Source organism: Dendrobates tinctorius, unplaced genomic scaffold (genome assembly GCF_039654945.1).
Source record: "Dendrobates tinctorius isolate UK_male_01 unplaced genomic scaffold, ASM3965494v1 ptg000331l, whole genome shotgun sequence".
NCBI classification, from domain to species: Eukaryota; Metazoa; Chordata; class Amphibia; order Anura; family Dendrobatidae; genus Dendrobates; species Dendrobates tinctorius.
This window is the reverse complement of record NW_027361997.1, coordinates 3419509-3444772: the sequence shown is the minus strand read 5'-3', so window position 1 is coordinate 3444772 and position 25264 is coordinate 3419509. Positions and strand designations below refer to the sequence as shown.

The 25264-nt window shown below is 42.4% G+C and overlaps 1 protein-coding gene across 2 annotated transcripts in view; it reads right to left on the bottom strand.

The window, feature by feature from the left end:
- The window catches only part of LOC141074261 (oocyte zinc finger protein XlCOF8.4-like), a 53979-nt gene that overhangs the window by 6344 nt on the left and 22371 nt on the right, over window positions 1-25264 (bottom strand). For both annotated transcript variants that reach the window (XM_073561883.1, XM_073561884.1), the window contains exon 2: window positions 6486-6583. In XM_073561883.1, coding sequence (XP_073417984.1) covers window positions 6486-6563 — 78 coding nt within the window. In that variant the 5' untranslated portion in view covers window positions 6564-6583. The remainder of the gene's footprint in view (window positions 1-6485; window positions 6584-25264) is intronic.

Here is a 25264-nt window from a genome sequence, read left to right as displayed (position 1 = left end):
GATATTTGTTGTGGAGGCTTTCCTACTTTTTAGGAGGGTGTTAACTAGCCCCCGGGAGAACCCCCTTCCCCTTAGCAGCTCCCCCTCAAACTCCATACCGCTAGATGTAAATTGGAGACTCGTGGGTGGTGTACTGGACCCTGGGATAGAAGGTCCGGGAGCTCGGGGAGAATCCATGGCTGGGATACAGACGTCTTCCTCAGCCAAGGAATCCATGACCTCCTGGGACAGAATGAGGCTACCAAGATAACACTGGCCCTGTCCTCTCGGATTTTCCTTAGCACCATAGGAATCAGATTCAGAGGGGGGAAGGCGTATGCTAGGCTGAAGCTCCACTGAATCAGGAAAGCGTCCACTGCGTATGGGTTTTCTCTGGGATCCAGAGAGCAGAACAGAGGGAGTTGACTGTTCCTTCTGCTGGCGAACAAGTCTATCTCTGAAAGCCCCCACCTGTGCACGATCTGTCCGAAGATGGCCTTTTTTAGTGTCCATTCTACCTGTTTGAGCTTGTTGCGACTTAAGAAGTTGGCTGTTAGATTTTGTTTTCCCTTTATATGTAGAGCTGTGAGGGATAGGAGGTGCAGCTCGGCGATCTGGAAAATACGGTTCGCTACATCCATTAAGGGCCTGGACCGGGTTCCCCCCTGGTGGTTAATGTAGGCTACAGTTTCCTGGTTGTCTGAGAATAGTCTGACCCCTGTAGGACATAAGGAAAGCATTTACCGCCCGTTCTACTGCTAGTAGCTCTTTAAGGTTAGAGGAGAATCTTTGTTCGGTCGGAGACCATGCTCCCTGGACCCAATTATCTCCCATATGAGCCCCTCAACCCCTGGGGCTAGCATCCGTGGTTAGAATTCGGGAGATTCGGTTAATCCAAGGAACACCTCTATGCAGATTCGAACTTAGGGACCACCAATGAAGGGACTGAATGGTAACGTTAGATAAGGTGACTCTACCCTCGAGGCAACCCTCCAGCCGATGGGTGTTGTGTAGGACATCCCACTGTAAGGTTCTTGTGTGGAGTTGTGCCCAGAGTACTGCTGGAATACACGCCGTAAGAGAGCCTAAAAGTGACATAGCCCCTCTAAGGGTAACCGATGGATTATCTATTACCCTACGAATGTGATGTTGAATTTTCGAAGTCTTAGACTCTGTTAAGCGACACTCCTGTATATCAGAATCTATGGTAAGGCCGAGAAACTGTTGTACTTTCGTGGGCTGCAGTCGTGACTTTTTAAAGTTAATGATCCAACCCAGTTTTTGAAGGCTGGACATTACCTTCCCTAACTGGGTGGCACAATGAGACTCCGAATTCCCCACAATCAGGAGATTGTCCAGATAGGGAACTACGAGAATGTCCTGTTTGCGCAGATGGGTCATAACCTCCGCCATTAACTTTGTAAAGACTCGGGGTGCCACTGCCACCCCGAAGGGAAGTGCTGTATACTGAAAATGGCTTACTTCTCCACTCAGAGAGATGGCTACCCTTTAAAATTGCAGATGTTCTGCATGTATCGGGACATGATAATAGGCGTCTTTAAGGTCTAGGACTACCATAAAGCACCCACCGAATAGCAGTTTAATCGCCGATTTTACAGACTCCATTTTGAAAGAGTAGATTTTAATGAATTTATTAAGGCTTTTGAGGTTAATAATGGTGCGATAAGAGCCATCTGGCTTCTTGACTAGAAAGAGGGGGGAGTAAAACCCCTTACCTATTTGTAGGTCAGGGACTCTAACCAATACACCTTTTTGGAGAAGATCGTAGACTTCTGCCTCCAACGCCTTCTGTTCTGTGGACAAAGAACGGATGGGAGTTAGAATGAACTTGTCGCCCGGAGTCTGCTGGAACTCGAATTTTAGTCCGGTCCTGATAATGCTCCGTATCCACGGACTACTTGAAATACGCGACCAGGCCGGGTAGAAGGACCGCAACCTCCCCCCCACCTAGTCCGACAGTCATTTGGGATCATTGCGGTCTCGAGGGGTGTTAAACATATACCCCCTACCTCTCCTCCTGGTGTCATATCTAGGTCTTTCTCTGAAGGTTCTCCTACGATCAAACCACCTTCTATAGGAGCCTCTTCTGAAAGGTGGTCTACTTAAATATGGGAAGCGTTTCTTGTTGTCTCCCGCTTTTTCCAGCAGCTCATCCAGAACTTTGCCAAACAAGTAAACCCCCTCACATGGGATACCGCATAATTTAGATCTGGCCTGCATATCACCTGGCCAACATTTAAGCCATAGGGCCCTACGGGCAGCGTTGGAGAGGGTTGCGGATCTGGCTGCTAATTTTACCGAGTCCGCCGACGCATCAGAGAGGAAGGCTGCTGCTCCCTGGGCTGTAGAGAGGGAGGAAAGAATGTCCTGTCGTGGGACCTTATCCCTAATCTGTTCTTCCAGTTGGTCCAACCAAACTGTTAAGGATCTGGCAGTGCATGTGGCCGCAATTGCTGGTCGAAGGGCTCCGGCTGCTGTCTCCCAAGTTCCCTTGACGAACGCGTTGGCCTTCCTATCCAGAGGGTCTTTTAAGCTACCCAGATCCTCAAAGAGAAGGGAAGTCTTTTTACAAGCCTTTGCTATAGCCGCGTCCAATCTTGGGGCTTTATCCCATGATACTGAGGCCGTTTCTTCGAATGGGTACCTTCTTTTAAAGGCCGAAGGTAGGGACCCCTTCCTCTCGGGTTTTCTCCATTCCCTTTCAATAAGGGCACTTACTTTATCTATTAGAGGGAATGACCTTCGATTTTTCCAGTCCAAACCCCGAAACATAGAGTCCTGTATTGACCTCTCTGTTGGGGTTACCTCAATTTCCATTGTAGTATTAACTGCCTTTACCAGATTATTGACCTGCTCCAATGGGAAACAGGAATGGCCTAATCTGGTATCTGATGATGAGGAAGATGATGATGATGCCTCTGACCTTAGCTCCTGCGAATCACTATCGGAGACTAGGACCAGGGATCTAGGAGACTTTTCTCTAGACCTTGCCGGAGACAGGGATCTAACCGAACCCCTGACTTCTTGTCTGACTATCTCCCTTATACTGGAGGAAAGGTCAGCCGTCTCTTCCGAGACCAGGCGGTGAATGCAGGGTCTACATAGTTTTCTTCCCTGACCATCCGGGAGGGGGACTCCGCACTCGGCACATTGTCTGTGCTTGCTTTTCCCTGCGCATTTTTTCCCCTGGTAGAATGGGAGAGAGGGGACATAAGGGGAACAGATAATCACAAAGATGAACTTTCTCGTAGCTCACTTACCCTGGCTTACAACAGCGTAGTACCGGGTTCTGCGGGGGGTCCATCGGAGCCACCACACTCTCACGGCTCGTGGATTTCTCAGGTCTCGCCTTCTGAGTAGACCTATGTTTCTCAGAACGGCTGCTGCTACTAGAACGCTGCTCCGGCTTCTCTGAGGACTGAGGCGTCTGCTCCAGAGGCTCTGGCTGTTCCTGCGACGCCATTATGTGATGACACAGGGCCAGAAGCAGCTCCCCCTGTGACCCGAGCTCTTAAATAGCCACGGCACCGCCCCTCTAGGGCTCGCAGGTGCCCTCCATCAGCGCCGAGTACCTTTCCCCCCAGCATTCTTCCCTCCCCCCCGACCGCACCCCCGGCGGGGGTCGGTGAGGCGCCCCCCCACCCGGCGGGCGCACGCCCCCGGAAGCCGAGTATGCACGCCCCGCCGCTGCCCGCCCCGTCCAGAGTCGCTCACCTCTGACGCCACGGCCGCGGCCCGCAGCGCGCGACTGGTGCGACCAGGCCGCATCATCAGGCCGCGACCCCACGCCGTCAGCTGCCCCCTGAACCGGAAGTAGGCGCCGACTCCGACCCGCGCCCGCCCAGCAGAAGGGACAGCGCGCCCGCCCAGCAGAAGGGACAGCGCGCCCGCCCCCCCCACCCCGGGCCCGGCGAGGAGGAAGAGGGAGCCGGGTCTGCTCACCCGGTACCGGCGCTGGCCATCCTGTAGTGGATTCTCCCCCTGGAGGCCACCTACATTTAACACCCAAAAAGAGAAAGAGAAGCCAGCTCACCTGAAGGCATGTGTAGTGGATAGCCCGGACCACGTGCAGTCTTCACGCAGTAACCAAGGAAAAAGAAAAGAGGTCCAGCTTTGCAAATTCAAGTCCAATTTATTGTTAAAAACAAGTCCAAAACAGAGCAAAAAATAGTGTGTTCACATGAGTAACAAGTAGTAGATTACACGTTTCGAACAATAGCTTGTTCTTTCCCAAGCTATTGAGACTTTCATTGGTGTACTACGGGCGTAGTACGCTGACAATCGCAGCATGCTGCGATTGGCACAGACCATAGAATACAGGCGAGAATTATATGGCTGTTGGGAGCTGCCCCATAGAGAATCATTTGTCCGTGTGTAATGCGTGCTTTTAACGCCTCACACTCGTCCGTATTCCTCTCTAGTGTGACCCCGGCCTTACTCTATATTCTGCACAACCATAGTCAAATCAAGGGTTCATCTATGAAGCTCAGCCGGTGACTGAGCTTCACAGGAGGACTAAGATGTCAGTTGTGGAGAACTTGAGCAGGCTCCCAGCTGCCATGTCAAGCAATCTATTGTTTCCACAGGATTGTGTCACGGGGGGCTGATGAGAATTGATAGGTGTGCACACCAGTGATCGTGCTATTTAAACACCTTTGTCCAGGGATTGGCAGCAGCATTTAAATCATTAAACAGTAGCGGTCACTGTTGTTACAGCCAGAAGTTTGCTGTCTAACAGAGCCAGCATCTGCCTGGTATGGCCCGTAGCTCCTGAACCCGCTCCAAACACCTGCCACAACCTCAGGCTGTAAATTTCCATTATGTGGTTACTGTAGAGTTAATCTACAAATCAGAACAAAGTGGGTTAAAAACTTAAAGTGTGGCGGAAATTCTCAACTTTCCATTCATCACACATCTATAATATAACCGGGGGAGCGTCCCTATGTCTGAAGCATTTATAGACTGCGCAAGCGCGACACGCCTGCGCAGTGTGGCTCCAGACAGAGTGAGGCAGCCAGCAGTGAGCAGTGTATATGGCGCCGGAGATGGCGGTACCGTACACACTGCATGTCCGACGCCATACATACATACTTACCTGACCGGGAGGAGCGTTGCCGCGTCGCTTCTCTTCACCCGGAGACCGAAGCTGGAGTGCGGCCGGAATCGAGCTGCGCATGCGCGATCTGGTGCCATTTTACTGAAGACACGCAGTGTGTCTTCAGCAATAATGGCGCCGGACAGCGCTATGGGCATGCGCGATTCCGGCCGCACTCCTGCCCCGGCCTCCAGCAGAACAGCGCTGGAGCACAGGAAAGAAGGGTGAATATAAATGTTTTTGGTTTTTTTTTGTACTTTTAATAGGAGTGAGGGGACCATGCAAACCACGATAGGGGAGGTGAGAGGACCATGCATACCAGGATTGGGGGGTGAGGGGGCCATGCATGCCAGGATTGGGGGATGAGGGGTGCCATGCATGCCAGGATTGGGGGATGAGGGGTGCCATGCATACCAGGATAGGGGGGTGAGAGGACCATACATACCAGGATTGGGGGGTGAGAGGACCATGCATAACAGGATTGGGGGTGAGCGGGCCATGCATACCAGGATAGGGGGGTGAGGAGACCATGCATACCAGGATAGGGGGGGTGAGGAGACCATGCATATCAGGATATGGGGGGTGAGGAGACCATGCATACCAGGATAGCGGGGGTGAGGGGACCATGCATACCAGTATTGGGGGATGAGGGGTACCATGCATACCAGGATTGGGGGATGAGGGGGACCATGCATACCAGGATTGGGGGATGAGGGGTACCATGCATACCAGGATTGGGGGATGAGGGGTACCATGCATACCAGAATAGGGGGGTGAGGGGACCATGCATACCAGGATTGGGGGTGAGGGGGCCATGCATACCAGGATTGGAGGGTGAGGGGGCCATGCATACCAGGATTGGAGGGTGAGGGGGCCATGCATACCAGTATTGAAGGATGAGGGGTACCATGCATACCAGGATTGGCGGATGAGGGGGACCATGCAAACCAGGATTGGGGGATGAGGGGTAACATGCAAACCAGGATTGGGGGATGAGGGGTACCATGCATACCAGGATTGGGGTATGAAGGGTACCATGCATACCAGGATAGGGGGGTGAGGGGACCATGCATACCAGGATTGGGGGATGAGAGGGACCATGCACACCAGGATTGGGGGATGAGGGGTACCATGCATACCAGGATAGGGGGGTGAAGGGACCATGCATACCAGGATGAAGAATGGGGTGCCATGCATACCAGGATTGGGGGGGGGTACCTTGCATACCAGGATAGGAATGAGGGGTGCCATGCGTACCGGGATAGGAGGGTGGCAGTACATAGCAGGATACGAGACCATATACCAATAAAAATGCTCGCCACCCAGGCGTAGAACGGGTTCATAGTTAGTTAGTCATATAGGTACAAGTGATGTTCCCATAAGCCCTCACCTCTCCGGTCAGCAGGTAGGCGATCTCCAGGGTGAGCTGTAATACACTGGCACTTACATGATGCTTCTCATGGTCCATGTTCCGCTACTCTGCCAGATCTAAGAGCAGAAAACGTGCTACAGGTTTAATAAAAAGTCATAGAAGGATCTCACAGACCAGACATGTCACTTATGTACGGGCGACAGGAGCAGGCGTTAGGTATGAGGGTGTACAGCACAATATGGTGGAAGGAAGAGGGGAGACGTTATAAGGGAAGACGGGTTAGATTATGGTAGAAGTAGGTATGGAGGACCTGGCGGAGAATATGAGGGACAGGGTATGGATTGTATAATAGGAGACATGATAGGAGTGTATACAGTATATGAGAGATGACATTACATGGGAGAACAGATATATTGGGTGAGACAGACCATAGGCGTAAAGATGATGGGAGTAGTTATTAAGGGTGAGATATGTTGGATAGGAGTAGAGATGATGGGAGTATTATTAGATATGTTGGATAGGAGTAGAGATGATGGGAGTAGTATGTAGGGATGAGATATGTTGAATAGGAGTAGAGATAATGGGAGTAGTTACTAGATGTGTTGGATAGGAGCAGAGATGATGGGAGTAGTTATTAGATATGTTGGATAGGAGCAGAGATGGTGGGAGTAGTTATTAGATATGTTAGCTAGTAGTAGAGATGATGGGAGTAGTTATTAGATATGTTGGATAGGAGCAGAGATGATGGGAGTAGTTATTAGATATGTTGGATAGGAGCAGAGATGGTGGGAGTAGTTATTAGATAAGTTGGATAGGAGCAGAGATGATGGGAGTAGTTATTAGATATGTTGGATACGAGCAGAAATTATGGGAGTAGTTATTAGGGATGAGGTATGATGGATAGGAGTAGAGATGATGGGAGTAGTTATTAGATATGTTGGGTAGAAGTAGAGATGTTGGGAGAAGTTATTAGGGATGAGATATGTTGAATAGGAGTAGAGATAATGGGAGTAGTTATTAGATATGTTAGATAGTAGAGATGATGGGAGTAGTTACTAGATGTGTTGGATAGGAGCAGAGATGATGGGAGTAGTTACTAGATGTGTTGGATGAGAGTAGAGATGATAGGAGTAGATATTAGATATGTTGGATAGTAGAGATGATGGAAGTAGTTATTAGATATATTAGATAGAAGTAGAGATGATGGGAGCAGTTATTAGATATGCTGGATAGGAGGAGAGATGGTGGGAGTAGTTATTAGATATGTTAGCTAGTAGTAGAGATGATGGGAGTAGTCATTAGATATGTTGGATAGGAGCAGAGATGAAGGGAGTAGTTATTAGGTATGTTGGATAGGAGCAGAGATGATGGGAGTAGTCATTAGATATGTTGGATAGGAGCAGAGATGGTGGGAGTAGTTATTAGATATGTTGGATAGGAGCAGAGATGGTGGGAGTAGTTATTAGTTATGATGGATAGGAGCAAAGATGATGGGAGTAGTTATTAGGTATGTTGGATAGGAGCAGAGATGATGGGAGTAGTTATTAGGTATATTGGATAGGAGCAGAGATGATGGGAGTAGTTATTAGATATGTTGGATAGGAGCACAGATGACTGGAGTAGTTATTAGGTATGTTGGATAGGAGCAGAGATGATGGGAGTAGTTATTAGGTATATTGGATAGGAGCAGAGATGATGGGGGTAGTTATTAGATATGTTGGATAGGAGCAGAGATGACGGGAATAGTTATTAGGTATGTTGGATAGGAGCAGAGATGATGGGAGTAGTTATTTGATAAGCTGGATAGGAGTAGAGATGATGGGAGTAGTTATTAGGTATGTTGGATAGGAGTAGAGATGATGGGAGTAGTTATTAGATATGTTGAATAGGAGCAGAGATGGTGGGAGTAGTTATTAGATATGTTGGATAGGAATAGAGATGATGGGAGTAGTTATTAGATATGTTGGATAGGAGCAGAGATGACAGGATTAGTTATTAGATATGTTGGATAGTAGCAGAGATGATGGGAGTAGTTATTAGATATGTTGGATAGGAGCAGAGATGATGGGAGTAGTTATTAGATATGTTGGATAGGAGCAGAGATGACGGGAGTAGTTATTAGATATGTTGGATAGGAGCAGAGATGATGGGAGTAGTTATTAGGTATGTTGGATAGGAGTAGAGATGATGGGAGTAGTTATTAGATATGTTGGATAGGAGCAGAGATGATGGGAGTAGTTATTAGATATGTTGAATAGGAGCAGAGATGACGGGAGTAGTTATTAGTTATGTTGGATAGGAGTAGAGATGATGGGAGTAGTTATTAGATATGTTGGATAGGAGCAGAGATGATGGGAGTAGTTATTAGATATGTTGGATAGGAGCAGAGATGACAGGATTAGTTATTAGATATGTTGGATAGGAGCAGAGATGATGGAAGTAGTTATTAGATATGTTGGATAGGAGCAGAGATGGTGAGAGTAGTTATTAGATAAGCTGGATAGGAGTAGAGATGATGGGAGTAGTTATTAGATAAGCTGGATAGGAGTAGAGATGATGGGAGTAGTTATAAGATAAGCTGGATAGGAGTAGTTATTAGTTATGATGGATAGGAGCAAAGATGATGGGAGTAGTTATTAGGTATGTTGGATAGGAGCAGAGATGATGGGAGTAGTTATTAGGTATGTTGGATAGGAGTAGAGATGATGGGAGTAGTTATTAGATATGTTGGATAGGAGCAGAGATGATGGGAGTAGTTATTAGATATGTTGGATAGGAGCAGAGATGGTGGGAGTAGTTATTAGTTATGATGGATAGGAGCAAAGATGATGGGAGTAGTTATTAGGTATGTTGGATAGGAGCAGAGATGATGGGAGTAGTTATTAGGTATATTGGATAGGAGCAGAGATGATGGGAGTAGTTATTAGATATGTTGGATAGGAGCAGAGATGACGGGAGTAGTTATTAGGTATGTTGGATAGGAGCAGAGATGATGGGAGTAGTTATTAGATAAGCTGGATAGGAGTAGAGATGATGGGAGTAGTTATTAGGTATGATGGATAGGAGTAGAGATGATGGGAGTAGTTATTAGATATGTTGGATAGGAGCAGAGATGGTGGGAGTAGTTATTAGATATGTTGGATAGGAGTAGAGATGATGGGAGTAGTTATTAGATATGTTGGATAGAAGCAGAGATGACGGGATTAGTTATTAGATATGTTGGATAGGAGCAGAGATGATGGGAGTAGTTATTAGATATGTTGGATAGAAGCAGAGATGACGGGATTAGTTATTAGATATGTTGGATAGGAGCAGAGATGATGGGAGTAGTTATTAGATATGTTGGATAGGAGCAGAGATGACGGGAGTAGTTATTAGGTATGTTGGATAGGAGTAGAGATGATGGGACTAGTTATTAGGTATGTTGGATAGGAGCAGAGATGGTGGGAGTAGTTATTAGATATGTTGGATAGGAGCAGAGATGACGGGAGTAGTTATTAGGTATGTTGGATAGGAGTAGAGATGATGGGAGTAGTTATTAGATATGTTAGCTAGTAGTAGAGATGGTGGGAGTAGTTATTAGATATGTTGGATAGGAGCAGAGATGATGGGAGTAGTTATTAGATATGTTGGAAAGGAGCAGAGACGATGGGAGTAGTTATTAGATATGTTGGATAGGAGCAGAGATGATGGGAGTAGTTATTAGATATGTTGGATAGGAGCAGAGATGGTGGGAGTAGTTATTAGATATGTTGGATAGGAGCAGAGATGGTGGAAGTAGTTATTAGATATGTTGGATAGGAGTAGTTATTAGGTATGTTGGACAGGAGTAGAGATGATGGAAGTAGTTATTAGGTATGTTGGATAGGAATAGAGATGGTGGGAGTAGTTATTAGATGTGTTGGACAGGAGCAGAGATGATGGGAGTAGTTATTAGATATGTTGGATAGCAGAGATGATGGGAGTAGTTATTAGATATGTTAGATAGTAGAGATGATGGGAGTAGTTATTAGATATGTTGGATAGGAGCAAAGATGATGGGAGTAGTTATTAGATATGTTGGATAGGAGTAGAGATGATGGGAGTAGTTATTAGGTATGTTGGATAGGAGCAGAGATGATGGGAGTAGTTATTAGGTATGTTGGATAGGAGCAGAGATGATGGGAGTAGTTATTAGATATGTTAGCTAGTAGTAGAGATGATGGGAGTAGATATTAGATATGTTGGATAGGAGCAGAGATGATGGGAGTAGTTATTAGATATGTTGGATAGGAGCAGAGTTGATGGGAGTAGTTATTAGATATGTTGGATAGGAGCAGAGATGGTGGGAGTAGTTATTAGATAAGTTGGATAGGAATAGAGAAGATGGGAGTAGTTATTAGATAAGTTGGATAGGAGTAGAGATGATGGGAGTAGTTATTAGATAAGCTGGATAGGAGTAGAGATGATGGGAGTAGTTATTAGGTATGTTGGATAGGAGCAGAGATGATGGGAGTAGTTATTAGATATGTTGGATAGGAGCAGAGATGATGGGAGTAGTTATTAGATATGTTGGATAGGAGCAGAGATGGTTGGAGTAGTTATTAGATAAGTTGGATAGGAGCAGAGATGGTGGGAGTAGTTATTAGATAAGTTGGATAGGAATAGAGAAGATGGGAGTAGTTATTAGGTATGTTGGATAGGAGCAGAGATGATGGGAGTAGTTATTAGATATGTTGGATAGGAGCAGAGATGATGGGAGTAGTTATTAGATATGTTGGATAGGAGCAGAGTTGATGGGAGTAGTTATTAGATATGTTGGATAGGAGCAGAGATGATGGGAGTAGTTATTAGATATGTTGGATAGGAGCAGAGATGGTGGAAGTAGTTATTAGTTATGTTGGATAGGAGTAGAGAAGATGGGAGTAGTTATTAGGTATGTTGGATAGGAGCAGAGATGATGGGAGTAGTTATTAGGTATGTTGGATAGGAGTAGAGATGAAGGGAGTAGTTATTAGATATGTTGGATAGGAGCAGAGATGGTGGGAGTAGTTATTAGTTATGTTGGATAGGAGCAGAGATGATGGGAGTAGTTATTAGGTATGTTGGATAGGAGCAGAGATGATGGGAGTAGTTATTAGATATGTTGGATAGGAGCAGAGATGGTGGGAGTAGTTATTAGTTATGTTGGATAGGAGCAGAGATGATGGGAGTAGTTATTAGATATGTTGGATAGGAGCAGAGATGATGGGAGTAGTTATTAGATATGTTGGATAGGAGCAGAGATGATGGGAGTAGTTATTAGATATGTTGGATAGGAGCAGAGATGGTGGGAGTAGTTATTAGATATGTTGGATAGGAGCAGAGATGATGGGAGTAGTTATTAGATATGTTGGATAGGAGTAGAGATGATGGGAGTAGTTATTAGATATGTTGGATAGGAGTAGAGAAGATGGGAGTAGTTATTAGGTATGTTGGATAGGAGCAGAGATGATGGGAGTAGTTATTAGGTATGTTGGATAGGAGTAGAGATGATGGGAGTAGTTATTAGATATGTTGGATAGGAGCAGAGATGACGGGAGTAGTTATTAGATATGTTGGATAGGAGCAGAGATGATGGGAGTATTTAATAGATATGTTGGATAGGAGCAGAGATGATGGGAGTAGTTATTAGATAAGTTGGATAGGAGTAGAGATGATGGGAGTAGTTATTAGAAAAGTTGGATAGGAGCAGAGATGATGGGAGTAGTTATTAGGTATGTTGGATAGGAGCAGAGATGATGTGAGTAGTTATTAGATAAGTTGGATAGGAGGAGAGATGATGGGAGTAGTTATTAGATAAGTTAGCTAGTAGTAGAGATGATGGGAGTAGATATTAGATATGTTGGATAGGAGCAGAGATGATGGGAGTAGTTATTAGATAGGTTGGATAGGAGCAGAGTTGATGGGAGTAGTTATTAGATATGTTGGATAGGAGCAGAGATGGTGGGAGTAGTTACTAGATAAGTTGGATAGGAATAGAGATGGTGGGAGTAGTTATTAGTTATGATGGATAGGAGCAAAGATGATGGGAGTAGTTATTAGGTATGTTGGATAGGAGTAGAGATGATGGGAGTAGTTATTAGATATGTTGGATAGGAGCAGAGAAGGTAGAAGTAGTTATTAGTTATGATGGATAGGAGCAAAGATGATGGGAGTAGTTATTAGGTATATTGGATAGGAGCAGAGATGATGGGAGTAGTTATTAGGTATGTTGGATAGGAGCAGAGATGATGGGAGTAGTTATTAGGTATATTGGATAGGAGCAGAGATGATGGGAGTAGTTATTAGATAAGCTGGATAGGAGTAGAGATGATGGGAGTAGTTATTAGGTATGTTGGATAGGAGTAGAGATGATGGGAGTAGTTATTAGATATGTTGGATAGGAGCAGAGATGGTGGGAGTAGTTATTAGATATGTTGGATAGGAGTAGAGATGATGGGAGTAGTTATTAGATATGTTGGATAGGAGCAGAGATGGTGGGAGTAGTTATTAGTTATGATGGATAGGAGCAAAGATGATGGGAGTAGTTATTAGGTATGTTGGATAGGAGCAGAGATGATGGGAGTAGTTATTAGGTATATTGGATAGGAACAGAGATGATGGGAGTAGTTATTAGGTATGTTGGATAGGAGCAGAGATGATGGGAGTAGTTATTAGATATGTTGGATAGGAGCAGAGATGGTGGGAGTAGTTATTAGATATGTTGGATAGGAGCAGAGATGATGGGAGTAGTTATTAGATATGTTGGATAGGAGCAGAGATGATGGGAGTAGTTATTAGATATGTTGGATAGTATCAGAGATGACGGGAGTAGTTATTAGGTATGTTGGATAGGAGTAGAGATGATGGGAGTAGTTATTAGGTATATTGGATAGGAGCAGAGATGGTGGGAGTAGTTATTAGATATGTTGGATAGGAGCAGAGATGACGGGATTAGTTATTAGATATGTTGGATAGGAGAAGAGATGATGGGAGTAGTTATTAGATATGTTGGATAGGAGCAGAGATGATGGGAGTAGTTATTAGATATGTTGGATAGGAGCAGATATGACGAGAGTAGTTATTAGGTATGTTAGCTAGTAGTAGAGATGGTGGGAGTAGTTATTAGATATGTTGGATAGGAGCAGAGATGATGGGAGTAGTTATTAGATATGTTGGATAGGAGCAGAGATGGTGGGAGTAGTTATTAGTTATGTTGGATAGGAGCAGAGATGATGGGAGTAGTTATTAGATATGTTGGATAGTAGAGATGATGGGAGTAGTTATTAGATATGTTAGATAGTAGAGATGATGGGAGTAGTTATTAGATATGTTGGATAGGAGCAGAGATGACGGGAGTAGTTATTAAATATGTTGGATAGGAGCAGAGATGATGGGAGTAGTTATTAGATATGTTGGATAGGAGTAGAGATGATGGGAGTAGTTATTAGATATGTTGGATAGGAGTAGAGAAGATGGGAGTAGTTATTAGGTATGTTGGATAGGAGCAGAGATGATGGGAGTAGTTATTAGGTATGTTGGATAGGAGTAGAGATGATGGGAGTAGTTATTAGATATGTTGGATAGGAGCAGAGATGACGGGAGTAGTTATTAGATATGTTGGATAGGAGCAGAGATGATGGGAGTATTTATTAGATATGTTGGATAGGAGCAGAGATGATGGGAGTAGTTATTAGATAAGTTGGATAGGAGTAGAGATGATGGGAGTAGTTATTAGAGAAGTTGGATAGGAGCAGAGATGATGGGAGTAGTTATTAGGTATGTTGGATAGGAGCAGAGATGATGTGAGTAGTTATTAGATAAGTTGGATAGGAGTAGAGATGATGGGAGTAGTTATTAGATATGTTAGCTAGTAGTAGAGATGATGGGAGTAGATATTAGATATGTTGGATAGGAGCAGAGATGATGGGAGTAGTTATTAGATAGGTTGGATAGGAGCAGAGTTGATGGGAGTAGTTATTAGATATGTTGGATAGGAGCAGAGATGGTGGGAGTAGTTACTAGATAAGTTGGATAGGAATAGAGATGGTGGGAGTAGTTATTAGTTATGATGGATAGGAGCAAAGATGATGGGAGTAGTTATTAGGTATGTTGGATAGGAGTAGAGATGATGGGAGTAGTTATTAGATATGTTGGATAGGAGCAGAGATGGTGGAAGTAGTTATTAGTTAAGATGGATAGGAGCAAAGATGATGGGAGAAGTTATTAGGTATATTGGATAGGAGCAGAGATGATGGGAGTAGTTATTAGGTATATTGGATAGGAGCAGAGATGATGGGAGTAGTTATTAGATAAGCTGGATAGGAGTAGAGATGATGGGAGTAGTTATTAGGTATGTTGGATAGGAGTAGAGATGATGGGAGTAGTTATTAGATATGTTGGATAGGAGCAGAGATGGTGGGAGTAGTTATTAGATATGTTGGATATGAGTAGAGATGATGGGAGTAGTTATTAGATATGTTGGATAGGAGCAGAGATGGTGGAAGTAGTTATTAGTTATGATGGATAGGAGCAAAGATGATGGGAGAAGTTATTAGGTATGTTGGATAGGAGCAGAGATGATGGGAGTAGTTATTAGGTATATTGGATAGGAGCAGAGATGATGGGAGTAGTTATTAGATAAGCTGGATAGGAGTAGAGATGATGGGAGTAGTTATTAGGTATGTTGGATAGGAGTAGAGATGATGGGAGTAGTTATTAGATATGTTGGATAGGAGCAGAGATGGTGGGAGTAGTTATTAGATATGTTGGATATGAGTAGAGATGATGGGAGTAGTTATTAGATATGTTGGATAGGAGCAGAGATGGTGGGAGTAGTTATTAGTTATGATGGATAGGAGCAAAGATGATGGGAGTAGTTATTAGGTATGTTGGATAGGAGCAGAGATGATGGGAGTAGTTATTAGATATATTGGATAGGAGCAGAGATGATGGGAGTAGTTATTAGGTATGTTGGATAGGAGCAGAGATGATGGGAGTAGTTATTAGATATGTTGGATAGGAGCAGAGATGGTGGGAGTAGTTATTAGATATGTTGGATAAGAGTAGAGATGATGGGAGTAGTTATTAGATATGCTGGATAGGAGCAGAGATGGTGGGAGTAGTTATTAGATATGTTGGATAGGAGTAGAGATGATGGGAGTAGTTATTAGATATGTTGGATAGGAACAGAGATGATGGGATTAGTTATTAGATATGTTGGATAGGAGCAGAGATGATGGGAGTAGTTATTAGATATGTTGGATAGTAGCAGAGATGACGGGAGTAGCTATTAGGTATGTTGGATAGGAGTAGAGATGATGGGAGTAGTTATTAGGTATATTGGATAGGAGCAGAGATGGTGGGAGTAGTTATTAGATATGTTGGATAGGAGCAGAGATGACGGGATTAGTTATTAGATATGTTGGATAGGAGAAGAGATGATGGGAGTAGTTATTAGATATGTTGGATAGGACCAGAGATGATGGGAGTAGTTATTAGATATGTTGGATAGGAGCAGATATGACGAGAGTAGTTATTAGGTATGTTGGATAGGAGTAGAGATGGTGGGAGTAGTTATTAGGTATGTTGGATAGGAGTAGAGATGGTGGGAGTAGTTATTAGATATGTTATCTAGTAGTAGAGATGGTGGGAGTAGTTATTATATATGTTGGATAGGAGCAGAGATGATGGGAGTAGTTATTAGATATGTTGGATAGGAGCAGAGATGATGGGAGTAGTTATTAGATATGTTGGATAGGAGCAGAGATGATGGGAGTAGTTATTAGATATGTTGGATAGGAGCAGAGATGGTGGGAGTAGTTATTAGATATGTTGGATAGGAGCAGAGATGATGGGAGTAGTTATTAGATATGTTGGATAGGAGCAGAGATGATGGGAGTAGTTATTAGATATGTTGGATAGGAGCAGAGATGATGGGAGTAGTTATTAGATATGTTGGATAGGAGCAGAGATGACGGGAGTAGTTATTAGATATGTTGGATAGGAGCAGAGATGATGGGAGTAGTTATTAGATATGTTGGATAGGAGTAGAGATGATGGGAGTAGTTATTAGATATGTTGGATAGGAGTAGAGAAGATGGGAGTAGTTATTAGGTATGTTGGATAGGAGCAGAGATGATGGGAGTAGTTATTAGGTATGTTGGATAGGAGTAGAGATGATGGGAGTAGTTATTAGATATGTTGGATAGGAGCAGAGATGACGGGAGTAGTTATTAGATATGTTGGATAGGAGCAGAGATGATGGGAGTATTTATTAGATATGTTGGATAGGAGCAGAGATGATGGGAGTAGTTATTAGATAAGTTGGATAGGAGTAGAGATGATGGGAGTAGTTATTAGAAAAGTTGGATAGGAGCAGAGATGATGGGAGTAGTTATTAGGTATGTTGGATAGGAGCAGAGATGATGTGAGTAGTTATTAGATAAGTTGGATAGGAGGAGAGATGATGGGAGTAGTTATTAGATATGTTAGCTAGTAGTAGAGATGATGGGAGTAGATATTAGATATGTTGGATAGGAGCAGAGATGATGGGAGTAGTTATTAGATAGGTTGGATAGGAGCAGAGTTGATGGGAGTAGTTATTAGATATGTTGGATAGGAGCAGAGATGGTGGGAGTAGTTACTAGATAAGTTGGATAGGAATAGAGATGGTGGGAGTAGTTATTAGTTATGATGGATAGGAGCAAAGATGATGGGAGTAGTTATTAGGTATGTTGGATAGGAGTAGAGATGATGGGAGTAGTTATTAGATATGTTGGATAGGAGCAGAGAAGGTGGAAGTAGTTATTAGTTATGATGGATAGGAGCAAAGATGATGGGAGTAGTTATTAGGTATATTGGATAGGAGCAGAGATGATGGGAGTAGTTATTAGGTATGTTGGATAGGAGCAGAGATGATGGGAGTAGTTATTAGGTATATTGGATAGGAGCAGAGATGATGGGAGTAGTTATTAGATAAGCTGGATAGGAGTAGAGATGATGGGAGTAGTTATTAGGTATGTTGGATAGGAGTAGAGATGATGGGAGTAGTTATTAGATATGTTGGATAGGAGCAGAGATGGTGGGAGTAGTTATTAGATATGTTGGATAGGAGTAGAGATGATGGGAGTAGTTATTAGATATGTTGGATAGGAGCAGAGATGGTGGGAGTAGTTATTAGTTATGATGGATAGGAGCAAAGATGATGGGAGTAGTTATTAGGTATGTTGGTTAGGAGCAGAGATGATTGGAGTAGTTATTAGGTATATTGGATAGGAACAGAGATGATGGGAGTAGTTATTAGGTATGTTGGATAGGAGCAGAGATGATGGGAGTAGTTATTAGATATGTTGGATAGGAGCAGAGATGGTGGGAGTAGTTATTAGATATGTTGGATAGGAGTAGAGATGATGGGAGTAGTTATTAGATATGTTGGATAGGAGCAGAGATGGTGGGAGTAGTTATTAGATATGTTGGATAGGAGTAGAGATGATGGGAGTAGTTATTAGATATGTTGGATAGGAGCAGAGATGATGGGATTAGTTATTAGATATGTTGGATAGGAGCAGAGATGATGGGAGTAGTTATTAGATATGTTGGATAGGAGCAGAGATGATGGGAGTAGTTATTAGATATGTTGGATAGTATCAGAGATGACGGGAGTAGTTATTAGGTATGTTGGATAGGAGTAGAGATGATGGGAGTAGTTATTAGGTATATTGGATAGGAGCAGAGATGGTGGGAGTAGTTATTAGATATGTTGGATAGGAGCAGAGATGACGGGATTAGTTATTAGATATGTTGGATAGGAGAAGAGATGATGGGAGTAGTTATTAGATATGTTGGATAGGAGCAGAGATGATGGGAGTAGTTATTAGATATGTTGGATAGGAGCAGATATGACGAGAGTAGTTATTAGGTATGTTAGCTAGTAGTAGAGATGGTGGGAGTAGTTATTAGATATGTTGGATAGGAGCAGAGATGATGGGAGTAGTTATTAGATATGTTGGATAGGAGCAGAGATGGTGGGAGTAGTTATTAGTTATGTTGGATAGGAGCAGAGATGATGGGAGTAGTTATTAGATATGTTGGATAGTAGAGATGATGGGAGTAGTTATTAGATATGTTAGATAGTAGAGATGATGGGAGTAGTTATTAGATATGTTGGATAGGAGCAGAGATGACGGGAGTAGTTATTAAATATGTTGGATAGGAGCAGAGATGATGGGAGTAGTTATTAGATATGTTGGATAGGAGTAGAGATGATGGGAGTAGTTATTAGATATGTTGGATAGGAGTAGAGAAGATGGGAGTAGTTATTAGGTATGTTGGATAGGAGCAGAGATGATGGGAGTAGTTATTAGGTATGTTGGATAGGAGTAGAGATGATGGGAGTAGTTATTAGATATGTTGGATAGGAGCAGAGATGACGGGAGTAGTTATTAGATATGTTGGATAGGAGCAGAGATGATGGGAGTATTTATTAGATATGTTGGATAGGAGCAGAGATGATGGGAGTAGTTATTAGATAAGTTGGATAGGAGTAGAGATGATGGGAGTAGTTATTAGAGAAGTTGGATAGGAGCAGAGATGATGGGAGTAGTTATTAGGTATGTTGGATAGGAGCAGAGATGATGTGAGTAGTTATTAGATAAGTTGGATAGGAGTAGAGATGATGGGAGTAGTTATTAGATATGTTAGCTAGTAGTAGAGATGATGGGAGTAGATATTAGATATGTTGGATAGGAGCAGAGATGATGGGAGTAGTTATTAGATATGTTGGATAGGAGCAGAGATGGTGGGAGTAGTTACTAGATAAGTTGGATAGGAATAGAGATGGTGGGAGTAGTTATTAGTTATGATGGATAGGAGCAAAGATGATGGGAGTAGTTATTAGGTATGTTGGATAGGAGTAGAGATGATGGGAGTAGTTATTAGATATGTTGGATAGGAGCAGAGATGGTGAAAGTAGTTATTAGTTATGATGGATAGGAGCAAAGATGATGGGAGAAGTTATTAGGTATATTGGATAGGAGCAGAGATGATGGGAGTAGTTATTAGGTATGTTGGATAGGAGCAGAGATGATGGGAGTAGTTATTAGGTATATTGGATAGGAGCAGAGATGATGGGAGTAGTTATTAGATAAGCTGGATAGGAGTAGAGATGATGGGAGTAGTTATTAGGTATGTTGGATAGGAGTAGAGATGATGGGAGTAGCTATTAGATATGTTGGATAGGAGCAGAGATGGTGGGAGTAGTTATTAGATATGTTGGATATGAGTAGAGATGATGGGAGTAGTTATTAGATATGTTGGATAGGAGCAGAGATGGTGGGAGTAGTTATTAGTTATGATGGATAGGAGCAAAGATGATGGGAGTAGTTATTAGGTATGTTGGATAGGAGCAGAGATGATGGGAGTAGTTATTAGATATATTGGATAGGAGCAGAGATGATGGGAGTAGTTATTAGGTATGTTGGATAGGAGCAGAGATGATGGGAGTAGTTATTAGATATGTTGGATAGGAGCAGAGATGGTGGGAGTAGTTATTAGATATGTTGGATAAGAGTAGAGATGATGGGAGTAGTTATTAGATATGCTGGATAGGAGCAGAGATGGTGGGAGTAGTTATTAGATATGTTGGATAGGAGTAGAGATGATGGGAGTAGTTATTAGATATGTTGGATAGGAACAGAGATGATGGGATTAGTTATTAGATATGTTGGATAGGAGCAGAGATGATGGGAGTAGTTATTAGATATGTTGGATAGGAGCAGAGATGATGGGAGTAGTTATTAGATATGTTGGATAGTAGCAGAGATGACGGGAGTAGTTATTAGGTATGTTGGATAGGAGTAGAGATGATGGGAGTAGTTATTAGGTATATTGGATAGGAGCAGAGATGGTGGGAGTAGTTATTAGATATGTTGGATAGGAGCAGAGATGACGGGATTAGTTATTAGATATGTTGGATAGGAGAAGAGATGATGGGAGTAGTTATTAGATATGTTGGATAGGACCAGAGATGATGGGAGTAGTTATTAGATATGTTGGATAGGAGCAGATATGACGAGAGTAGTTATTAGGTATGTTGGATAGGAGTAGAGATGGTGGGAGTAGTTATTAGGTATGTTGGATAGGAGTAGAGATGGTGGGAGTAGTTATTAGATATGTTATCTAGTAGTAGAGATGGTGGGAGTAGTTATTAGATATGTTGGATAGGAGCAGAGATGATGGGAGTAGTTATTAGATATGTTGGATAGGAGCAGAGATGATGGGAGTAGTTATTAGATATGTTGGATAGGAGCAGAGATGATGGGAGTAGTTATTAGATATGTTGGATAGGAGCAGAGATGGTGGGAGTAGTTATTAGATATGTTGGATAGGAGCAGAGATGATGGGAGTAGTTATTAGATATGTTGGATAGGAGCAGAGATGATGGGAGTAGTTATTAGATATGTTGGATAGGAGCAGAGATGATGGGAGTAGTTATTAGATATGTTGGATAGGAGCAGAGATGGTGGGAGTAGTTATTAGATATGTTGGATAGGAGTAGTTATTAGGTATGTTGGATAGGAGTAGAGATGATGGAAGTATTTATTAGGTATGTTGGATAGTAGAGATGATGGGAGTAGTTATTAGATATGTTAGATAGTAGAGATGATGGGAGTAGTTATTAGATATGTTGGATAGGAGCAGAGATGATGGGAGTAGTTATTAGATATGTTGGATAGGAGCAGAGATGATGGGAGTAGTTATTAGATATGTTGGATAGGAGCAGAGTTGATGGGAGTAGTTATTAGATATGTTGGATAGGAGAAGAGATGATGGGAGTAGTTATTAGATATGTTGGATAGGAGCAGAGATGATGGGAGTTGTTATTAGATATGTTGGATAGTAGTAGAAATGATGGGAGTAGTTATTAGATATGTTGGATAGGAGCAGAGATGGTGGGAGTAGTTATTAGATATGTTGGATAGGAGCAGAGATGATGGGAGTAGTTATTAGATATGTTGGATAGGAGTAGAGAAGATGGGAGTAGTTATTAGGTATGTTGGATAGGAGCAGAGATGATGGGAGTAGTTATTAGGTATGTTGGATAGGAGCAGAGATGATGGGAGTAGTTATTAGGTATGTTGGATAGGAGTAGAGATGATGGGAGTAGTTATTAGGTATGTTGGATAGGAGCAGAGATGGTGGGAGTAGTTATTAGGTATGTTTGATAGGACCAGAGATGGTGGGAGTAGTTATTAGGTATGTTGGATAGGAGCAGAGATGATGGGAGTAGTTATTAGATAAGTTGGATAGTAGTAGAGATGATGGGAGTAGTTATTAGAGAAGTTGGATAGGAGCAGAGATGATGGGAGTAGTTATTAGGTATGTTGGATAGGAGTAGAGATGATGGGAGTAGTTATTAGGTATGTTGGATAGGAGCAGAGATGATGGGAGTAGTTATTAGGTATGTTGGATAGGAGCAGAGATGATGGGAGTAGTTATTAGATAAGTTGGATAGTAGTAGAGATGATGGGAGTAGTTATTAGAGAAGTTGGATAGGAGCAGAGATGATGGGAGTAGTTATTAGATAAGTTGGATAGGAGTAGAGATGATGGGAGTAGTTATTAGATATGTTAGCTAGTAGTAGAGATGATGGGACTAGGTATTAGATATGTTGGATAGGAGCAGAGATGATGGGAGTAGTTATTAGATATGTTGGATAGGAGCAGAGTTGATGGGAGTAGTTATTAGATATGTTGGATAGGAGCAGAGATGGTGGGAGTAGTTATTAGGTATCTTGGATAGGAGCAGAGATGATGGGAGTAGTTATTAGATAAGTTGGATTTGAATAGAGAAGATGGGTGTAGTTATTAGGTATGTTGGATAGGAGCAGAGATGATGGGAGTAGTTATTAGATATGTTGGATAGGAGCAGAGATGATGGGAGTAGTTATTAGATATGTTGGATAGGAGCAGAGATGGTGGGAGTAGTTATTAGGTATGTTGGATAGAAGCAGAGATGATGGGAGTAGTTACTAGATAAGTTGGATAGGAGTAGAGATGATGGGAGTAGTTATTAGATATGTTGGATAGGAGTAGAGATGATGGGAGTAGTTATTAGATATGTTGGATAGGAGCAGAGATGATGGGAGTAGTTATTAGATATGTTGGATAGGAGCAGAGCTGATGGGAGTAGTTATTAGATATGTTGGATATGAGCAGAGATGATGGGAGTAGTTATTAGATATGTTGGATAGGAGCAGAGATGATGGGAGTAGTTATTAGATATGTTGGATAGTAGTAGAGATGATGGGAGTAGTTATTAGATATGTTGGATAGGAGCAGAGATGGTGGGAGTAGTTATTAGATATGTTGGATAGGAGTAGAGATGATGGGAGTAGTTATTAGATATGTTGGATAGGAGTAGAGAAGATGGGAGTAGTTATTAGGTATGTTGGATAGGAGCAGAGATGATGGGAGTAGTTATTAGGTATGTTGGATAGGAGTAGAAATGATGGGAGTAATTATTAGGTATGTTGGATAGGAGCAGAGATGGTGGGAGTAGTTATTAGGTATCTTGGATAGGAGCAGAGATGATGGGAGTAGTTATTAGATATGTTAGCTAGTAGTAGAGATGATGGGAGTAGATATTAGATATGTTGGATAGGAGCAGAGATGATGGGAGTAGTTATTAGAAAAGTGGATAGGAGCAGAGATGATGGGAGTAGTTATTAGATAAGTTGGATAGGAGTAGAGATGATGGGAGTAGTTATTAGATATGTTAGCTAGTAGTAGAGATGATGGGAGTAGATATTAGATATGTTGGATAGGAGCAGAGATGATGGGAGTAGTTATTAGAAAAGTGGATAGGAGCAGAGATGATGGGAGTAGTTATTAGATATGTTGGATAGGAGCAGAGATGGTGGGAGTAGTTATTAGGTATGTTGGATAGAAGCAGAGATGATGGGAGTAGATACTAGATAAGTTGGATAGGAGTAGAGATGATGGGAGTAGTTATTAGATATGTTAGCTTGTAGTAGAGATGATGGGAGTAGTTATTAGATATGTTGGATAGGAGCAGAGATGATGGGAGTAGTTATTAGATATGTTGGATAGGAGCAGAGATGGTGGGAGTAGTTATTAGTTATGTTGGATAGGAGTAGAGAAGATGGGAGTAGTTATTAGGTATGTTGGATAGGAGTAGAGATGATGGGAGTAGTTATTAGGTATGTTGGATAGGAGCAGAGATGATGGGAGTAGTTATTAGGTATGTTGGATAGGAGCAGAGATGATGGGAGTAGTTATTAGGTATGTTGGATAGGAGTAGAGATGATGGGAGTAGTTATTAGATATGTTGGATAGGAGCAGAGATGGTGGGAGTAGTTATTAGTTATGTTGGATAGGAGTAGAGATGATGGGAGTAGTTATTAGGTATGTTGGATAGGAGTAGAGATGATGGGAGTAGTTATTAGATATGTTGGATAGGAGCAGAGATGGTGGGAGTAGTTATTAGTTATGTTGGATAGGAGTAGAGAAGATGGGAGTAGTTATTAGTTATGTTGGATACGAGCAGAAATGATGGGAGTAGTTATTAGGTATGTTGGATAGGAGCAGAGATGATGGGAGTAGTTATAAGGTATGTTGGATAGGAGTAGAGATGGTGGGAGTAGTTATTAGATATGTTGGATAGGAGCAGAGATGGTGGGAGTAGTTATTAGTTATGATGGATAGGAGCAAAGATGATGGGAGTAGTTATTAGATATGTTGGATAGTAGAGATGATGGGAGTAGTTATTAGATATGTTAGAAAGTAGAGATGATGGGAGTAGTTATTAGATATGTTGGATAGGAGCAGAGATGATGGGAGTAGTTATTAGGTATGTTGGATAGGAGTAGAAATGATGGGAGTAGTTATTAGGTATGTTGGATAGGAGAAGATGGTGGGAGTAGTTATTAGGTATGTTGGATAGGAGCAGAGATGATGGGAGTAGTTATTAGATATGTTAGCTAGTAGTAGAGATGATGGGAGTAGATATTAGATATGTTGGATAGGAGCAGAGATGATGGGAGTAGTTATTAGAAAAGTGGATAGGAGCAGAGATGATGGGAGTAGTTATTAGATAAGTTGGATAGGAGTAGAGATGATGGGAGTAGTTATTAGATATGTTAGCTAGTAGTAGAGATGATGGGAGTAGATATTAGATATGTTGGATAGAAGCAGAGTTGATGGGAGTAGTTATTAGATAAGTTGGATTTGAATAGAGAAGATGGGAGTAGTTATTAGGTATGTTGGATAGGGGCAGAGATGATGGGAGTAGTTATTAGATATGTTGGATAGGAGCAGAGATGATGGGAGTAGTTATTAGATATGTTGGATAGGAGCAGAGATGGTGGGAGTAGTTATTAGGTATGTTGGATAGAAGCAGAGATGATGGGAGTAGTTACTAGATAAGTTGGATAGGAGTAGAGATGATGGGAGTAGTTATTAGATATGTTAGCTTGTAGTAGAGATGATGGGAGTAGTTATTAGATATGTTGGATAGGAGCAGAGATGATGGGAGTAGTTATTAGATATGTTGGATAGGAGCAGAGTTGATGGGAGTAGTTATTAGATATGTTGGATAGGAGCAGAGATGGTGGGAGTAGTTATTAGTTATGTTGGATAGGAGTAGAGAAGATGGGAGTAGTTATTAGGTATGTTGGATAGGAGTAGAGATGATGGGAGTAGTTATTAGGTATGTTGGATAGGAGCAGAGATGATGGGAGTAGTTATTAGGTATGTTGGATAGGAGCAGAGATGATG